Raw genomic sequence first — 7,211 nt, forward strand, 5'->3', positions numbered from 1 at the left:
AATTATCGAACCCAGAGGAGAGGTGGTGGGTGCTTTGGGAGGAACGGTTGGTGAAAGGGCCTGGAGGGAGGCAGAATGTCTGGACTTGCAGTAATAGGCCTTGCGCTATTGATGGTGATTCTGCCTTCCTCTTGTGGGATTAGAGGAGGTCAGAACATGTGGCCTCCTTGCCCTTTTTGCAGGTCCAAAACCCATTAAATGGGGAAGAGACAGCCTCTTTTATAAATGGTGCTGGCAAAACTGGATATCCACCTGTAGAAAAATGAAACAAGACCCATACCTCACTTCATACACAAAAACAAACTGGATCAAAGACTTAAATGTAAAACCCAAAACTATAAAATTCATCAAAGATAAAATAGGGGCATATCCGAGAGCCCTAATTTATGGCATAAGTAGACTATCAAGCATAACCCAGAATGTGCAGGAGACAGAAGAGAAGCTAGATGACTGCGACCTTTTAAAAATTAAGTTCTTGTGTGCATTGAAAGACTTCATCAAAAGAGTAAAAAGAGAACCTACAGATTGGGAGAAAATATTTGCCTATGACATATCTGATACAGGACTTATCTCCAGAATCTATAGAGAACTTCAACACCTCAACACAAAAAAGACAAATAACCCAATTCACAAATGGGCAGAAGACTTGAACAGACACTTCAGCAAAGAAGATATACAGGCAGCCAACAAACACATGAGAAATTGCTCACAATCATTAATCGTTGTTGTTATGTGCCGTCGAGTTGGACCTGACTCATAGCGACCCCTCCTTGGGTTTCCGAGGCAGTATCACTACGAAAGTAGATTGCCCCATCTTCCTTCCAAGGAGTGGCTGGTGGGTTTAAACTGCCAGCCTTCTGGTTAGCAGTCAAGTGCCTTAGGCAACGAGATATTATCTCACCCCAGCAATAATAGCAAAGTTCAACAGGTCAGAAAATAACAAATGCTGGCGAGGTTGTAGAGAGATTGGAACTTTTGTGCACTGCTGGTGGGATTGTAAAATGGTACAACTATTGTGGCAAATGGTATGGCATTTCCTTAAAAAACTGAAAATAGAAGTACCATTTGACCCAGCAATTCCATTACTAGGCATATATCCTAAAGAGGTGAGAGATAGTGCACAAACAGACATGTACACCTATGTTCATCGCAGCACAATTTACCATAGCAAAGTGATGGAAACTACCTAAATGCTCATCAACAGATGAGTGGATAACCAAATTATGGCATATGCACACAATGGAATACTATGCTACATTAAAGAACAATGAGGGATACGTGAATCATTTCACAACGTGGATGAACTTGGAGGGCATTATGCTGAGTGAAATAAGTCAATCGCAGAAAGACAAGTACTGTATGAGCCCATTACTGTAAAAATACAGAGAAGGGTTTGCTTGGGAAAGGGAACTTACTTAATAGGTTACCAGGATAGGGAAGGAAGAGGAGGGATTAATTTGGGGCTAGTTGGGGCCTGCACACTGACATGGGTACAGGGAGGGATACACGGGAAGGATCCATGATAACATTAGGAAATGGGAGGACACTGAATTGTGCACATAAGAGATAGATGACAGATGCTATACCAACCTATGTATCCACAATACCACATTGCCATTAACACCAAACACTAGACTATACAGATAAACACATAAACATCTGAGATGATCAGACGAGGGTCAGTGAACAGACGTATACTCTAGACCAAGGATAGATTCAGCTGAGACTAATCTCAGTGATATAAAATACCTGCAGTCCTTACAGAAACAATAGAAGACAGACACAGAGTAATCCCTCACAGACAACCAGACTCTATGGGACAGAGATCCAATAGATCTACCACCTCAGGACCATAGTACTGGGGTACACCAGACTCAATTGGCATAACAAAATACATAAAAGTATTGCTCTACATCCTACATTGGTGAGTAGCGACTGGGACCTTAAAAGCTTTCAAGCGGCCATCTAAGATTCAGCTAACAGTCTCCTAGTGTTGGAAGTGAAGAAGAACGCAAAAACGGAAAACAAGGGCATTTAGAAGCAGTCAGCCCTAGGACATGATGGCCCTCAAGACCAGAAGGACTAGATGGTGCCTGGCTTCTAATACCAACCACTCAGGAAAGGATCAAATCTGGAGATCCTGGATAGAGTGGAGGGAAAACATGGAACAAAATCCAAAACCTCAATAATGATCAGAATTACTGGTCAGATGAAATCTGGTGAGACTCCCAATACTATGGCCCTGGAATACATTCTGTGCCTGGAATAAAACGTACCCCCAGGGGCAGGCTCTCAGCCCAATAGCTAATAAGATGTACACGCAGACCACTCAACCCAGGAGGATGCACCCACATACTCTATGGTAATACATCCCTTGGAGTAATAGACCATGGGACACCAGAGGACCAACATTCCAAATGAGGAAATGCAGGACAAACAGGAGTGCATAAATATGAGGGGCACAGGGGGAAGGTTACAGGATAGGGAGGGGAGGAGACTGGGTTAGGGTTGGACATGGTAAATGGGGAATAAAACTAAATGTATGCATTATGTTGAATGTAAAAGAAGCTCTTAAAATAATAATAAAAAAAACATAAGATTTATTCAAAAGTTAAACATATACTTAATGAACCCAAGAGAGATGAAAATAATGTCTACATGAAAATTTCTTCATTTTATTTAGAATAGTCAAAGAAATGGAAACAGTCTAAATATTTGTCAACTGCTGAATGGATAGACAAAATGTGATGTATCCAAAAATTAGAATATTACTTTGCAATAAAAAGCAGCAAGCTCATGCTTCACAAAACAACATGGATGAATTTCAGAAACATCACACAAAGTGAATGAAGTCAGACAGAAGACTAAGGACTGTTATCATTGCTTTTATGTGAAAGTCTAGAAAAGGCAAAACTGTAGTTACATATCAGTGCTTTTCTGGTAGTGTAGTGCCTAAGGCACTTGACTGCAAACCAGAAGACTGGAGATTCAAGCCCACCAGCCACTCCTCGGAAGGAAGGTTGGGCAATCTACTTCTGTAGTGATACTGCCTTGGAAACCCAAGGAGGGGTCTCTGAGTCAGGTCTGACTCAACAGCACATAACAACAACAACAACAGGAGGATGGGGATTGATTGCAGAGGGACATGAGGGAACATTTTGGAGTGATGGAAATGTTCTCAAATTGTTGGGAGGTTATATCGCTGCACACACATTGACCAAAATGTGTTGAATGGTAAACATAAAATGAATTGTATGAAAATTATGCTTTAATAAGGGTGTTTAAAATTAAATAGAATTATGTTTTCACCAAAGTAGTAGTAATTTTTAAAATTTAGTAAAATTCAATGGTGATAATTCTTTGTATTGTTTGACTCATTTTAAAACTAGGTTCATGAGGTAGAAACCTTACAGAAGAAATAAGATGTTTTAAATGTCTTTCCTCTGCTCTATTATCAAGTCTTAGGCAAAATTGTGGTGAAAACCTAGGCTTTAATCCAAACTTTCTTTGATAGCAGTGTTTTATCAGTTAGACAGATGATGTTGTCATGAGTCTTGTGCAAAACATGTGCTAAGTTCTCATTCTTCTTTGTTGTGATGGTATAAAAATCTAGTGTGTTTATGATTGCAATGGAATTTTTAAAATATAAAGCATAATCATTGTAATTTAAATACTGACTGTATTTTAAACACTAGTTGGCAATATATAATAGAGTGTAACTTTTATTTATTTTAGAAGGGACTGCTCCCCCTGCAGAAGAACAACAGGAAGTACCAGCAGGTATGACATTTTGCTAGCTATATTATATATTTACTTACTGTTTAATTTTAAAATTTGCTGTTGGTATTAAAATTAATTTTATTAAATAAACCTATGAAGGGTGAAAGTCCAGAGAGAAACAGATTAAGTATACCAAAATTTAAAAAGAAAATTTTCTGTGTTTTGATCAGTTGAACCAAAGTAATGGAATATACACACTAGATTCAGTCTCGTATATATTGGTTGAGCTAGAATTAGAGGTATTACTGATCAAAGTACTGTAGGATTTTTGCTATTACAGATGGTTGTAGTAGTAGAAGTTAGGTGGCTTTTGGTTTTGTTTTGCTGTATTTTTTCTTTTTGATTTGCAAGCTATTTGATGGAGGATATGGAATCAGAATTGCCTTAAGGAGAAAGCTTAATAATGTACACATTGGTGACATTACTCCTCTTCCTCCTCATCCCTGTCTTTTTTGAGAGCATTGTTAGTGCCCTTGTGATAATCCAAGCTGTCAAGGATTTATCAGAACCACTCCTTTCTTTTCATTCCATCATATTAAACCTATTTTCTTACTTTTCCCTGCCTTCCCCATATATCCTCTCTAGTCATCAGTGAATTTAAAAGAATGGGTGCAGAAGCCAAGACCTTCACTTTCAAATGCATTTAGAGATTAATGCATACATACCTCCTGTTCTTATTAGTGGGAAAAAATGTTTTATCAAAGAGGGACTTTTCCCATATCCTACCTCAATGGTAGTGAGTTACTTCTTTCCCAAATGTATTTCATCTTGTTTCTGTATTTATTTTTACTTTTTTGTGTGTCAGTGTGTTTAATTGGTTTAATCTTTATTAATTATTTTTACATTATGCTTTAGGTGAGTTTTGTAGCAAATGAAAGCTTTGCTTTTACTGATTTTGTTAGAAACAGTTATGCCTGTCACAGTTTACTAAATACAGAATTTCAAGATAGTAAACAACCTTGATAGTCATGGAATATTTTTAAAGGTATGTCAGCTTTTCTTTGCTTATTTTGTGATTGATATCATTTAGGTTTTGATAGTTGATACCATGTACATTTGTAATAATATGTAAAAAAAAAACATGGTGCTGAGATCTGATGTCTTGGTACTTTAATATGAATGAGAAAAGGAATCCATGGAGAAATTGGTCTTTTTATTTGACAACGACTAAGCATACATATATTTAATGTTTAAAAAAGATGAATGGACAGAACCAAGAAAGTTGATAATTATATTCTGCGTTTCTTTTTAAAACTTGTTGTCATCAAGTGAATTCTGACTAGTAGCAACTCTGTGTGTACAGAGTAGAACTTCTCCACGGGGTTTGCAAGGTGGTGGCCTTTTGAAGTAGATTGCCAGGGCTGTTCCTCTGATTACCTCTGGGTGGTTTCAAACAGCCAGCTTTTCAATTAGTAGTTGAGGGCTTAACCATTTGCATGCCTGGGATTAGCTTCCTCTTTATTGTTGAATGTTGCTTCATATGCAGCCTGATTGTATCTGGCAAAGCAGAGCAGGTTATGAGATTGGCATTTTGATAACTATTTGAATGCTTTAAAGAAAATTATTTTATAAGCATTTTTTAAAATAACAAGTTTCTATAACACTAGTATCTTCTAAGCCACATTTCATGATTTTTAATATTGATCTAAGTTTAGTTAAGATATGAAAGTTAATATTTTCTTTTTCTGTGCTTTTATTTTTCAATATATTATGCGTTTGTTGTTGTTATATGCCATCGAGTCGGACCCAACTCATAACGACCCCTCCTTGGGCTTCCGAGGCAATATCGCTACAGAAGGAGATTGCCCAACCTTCCTTCCTAGAAGTGGCTGGTGGGTTTGAACTGCCAGCCTTCTGGTTAGCAGTCAAGTGCCTTAGGCACTATGCTACCAGAGCTCCTAAAGAGACTGCCCGGCTACCTGACGGGGAGCAGCTGGTGGGTTTGAACCGCCAGCCTTGGGTGTGACAGGTGACTGCCTTAGGCCTGAGGCCCTTCCTTAGGACTGATATATTATGCATGAAACCCAGTAATTTCCTTGGAACCTAAATGTAAGATACCAAAAGGTTGGCATGATAGAACAAACATATGAGATATTTAAACACTGAAGCACATTACAGATGAAGATTTGATGTGTGGTCCCTGATTTGTAATGATAATTAGTACCAGTATTAGTTGCCATCCAGTCATTGTCAACTCCTAGCACCCCCATGTATGTCAGAGTAGAACTGCGCTCCATGAGCTTCTCAATGGCTGCTTTTTTAGAAGAAGATGGCCGGGCCGTTCTTCTAATACACCTATAGATAGATTTGAACCTCCAGCTTCTCAATTATCAGGTGAATGTGTTAACTTTTACACCATCCGGGGACTCTGACACATAATAAGCTCCTAGTAAATGGTAGCTTTGGCCAGTATTCTTTACTAATTAGATTAATCTTTGGGGTGAATACACAGAAGCTGCATTCTGAAAGACCTGCTCCTAAAGATGTAACCTTTAACTTGGTATCATGAAAATTTGATTGGCCTCCTGCACAGCTGTCACCGAACCTTCCCAAGAGAGAATGGAGGACTGAGAGTCAGCAGTAGTTATTTTTAATGATTGCACTTGGTTTGCTTAGTTCCTTTCACTTTTTAGTCTTACTGTGTTATAGTTTTTTAATTATAAAAAATAAAAAATATCACTGTATATTAGTGATATTTTTGTACAATAAGGTAATTGCTTTTATAATAGAGTTTGTGTCTGCAGAAATTTTAGAAATATTAATGGTAAAATCTGTCTCCTTACTACTTCTTAATCTTTAAATTTTTTAAAAAAATTTGCCTTCCCACACCTATTCACCCGTGGGTCTGTGTATCCACTTGTAGACTGCTGTTATTACTGTTGCTGCGGGATTATGTATGTAGTAGTATTTACCTTTGTTGCCTTTAACTCTTGTGCTCCTCCCAAGATCTTCCTTTGCTTTGATCATTTGATGCTGACCTCCTCTTGTGTATTGCCTTCCCCTTCACTGAAGTTAATAAGTTCTGGTCCTCTAGTTAGTAATTTACCCTTTCTTCTTCCATCTGTTTTATGCTTTATATTATGGTCCTTGAGCCACCTTGAGTGAATTTTTGTGTATGATGAAAGATGTGGATCCTGTTTCATTTTTATGCAAAAGGATATCCATGTTTACCAGCACCATTTGTTAAAGAGATTATGTCTTCCCCATTTAATTGTTTTCAACCCTTGTCAAGCATCAGCTCTCCAGTGGTGGATGGATTTACTTCTGTGTTCTCAATTCTGTTCCACTGGTCTATCTGTCTATCTTCGTACCTAGACCAGGCTGTTTTGACTACTGTGACTGTATAGTAGGTTTTGATATTGGGGAGTATGAACCTGTGTTGGATTGGGTTCTCTAGAGAAACACAAAAACCAGCAAAGTATATATATACT

The 7,211-nt window shown here is 37.9% G+C and overlaps 1 protein-coding gene across 1 annotated transcript in view; it reads left to right on the forward strand.

Annotated features, from left to right (window-relative positions):
• ASPH (aspartate beta-hydroxylase) overlaps nt 1–7,211 on the forward strand; it is a 294,530-nt gene that overhangs the window by 92,987 nt on the left and 194,332 nt on the right. Inside the window, exon 13 of the mRNA XM_042780764.1 lies at nt 3,736–3,780. Coding sequence (XP_042636698.1) covers nt 3,736–3,780 — 45 coding nt within the window. The remainder of the gene's footprint in view (nt 1–3,735; nt 3,781–7,211) is intronic.

Source organism: Orycteropus afer, unplaced genomic scaffold (assembly GCF_000298275.1).
Source record: "Orycteropus afer afer isolate SDZICR_OR568_19922 unplaced genomic scaffold, OryAfe1.0 scaffold00060, whole genome shotgun sequence".
Lineage (NCBI taxonomy): Eukaryota > Metazoa > Chordata > Mammalia > Tubulidentata > Orycteropodidae > Orycteropus > Orycteropus afer.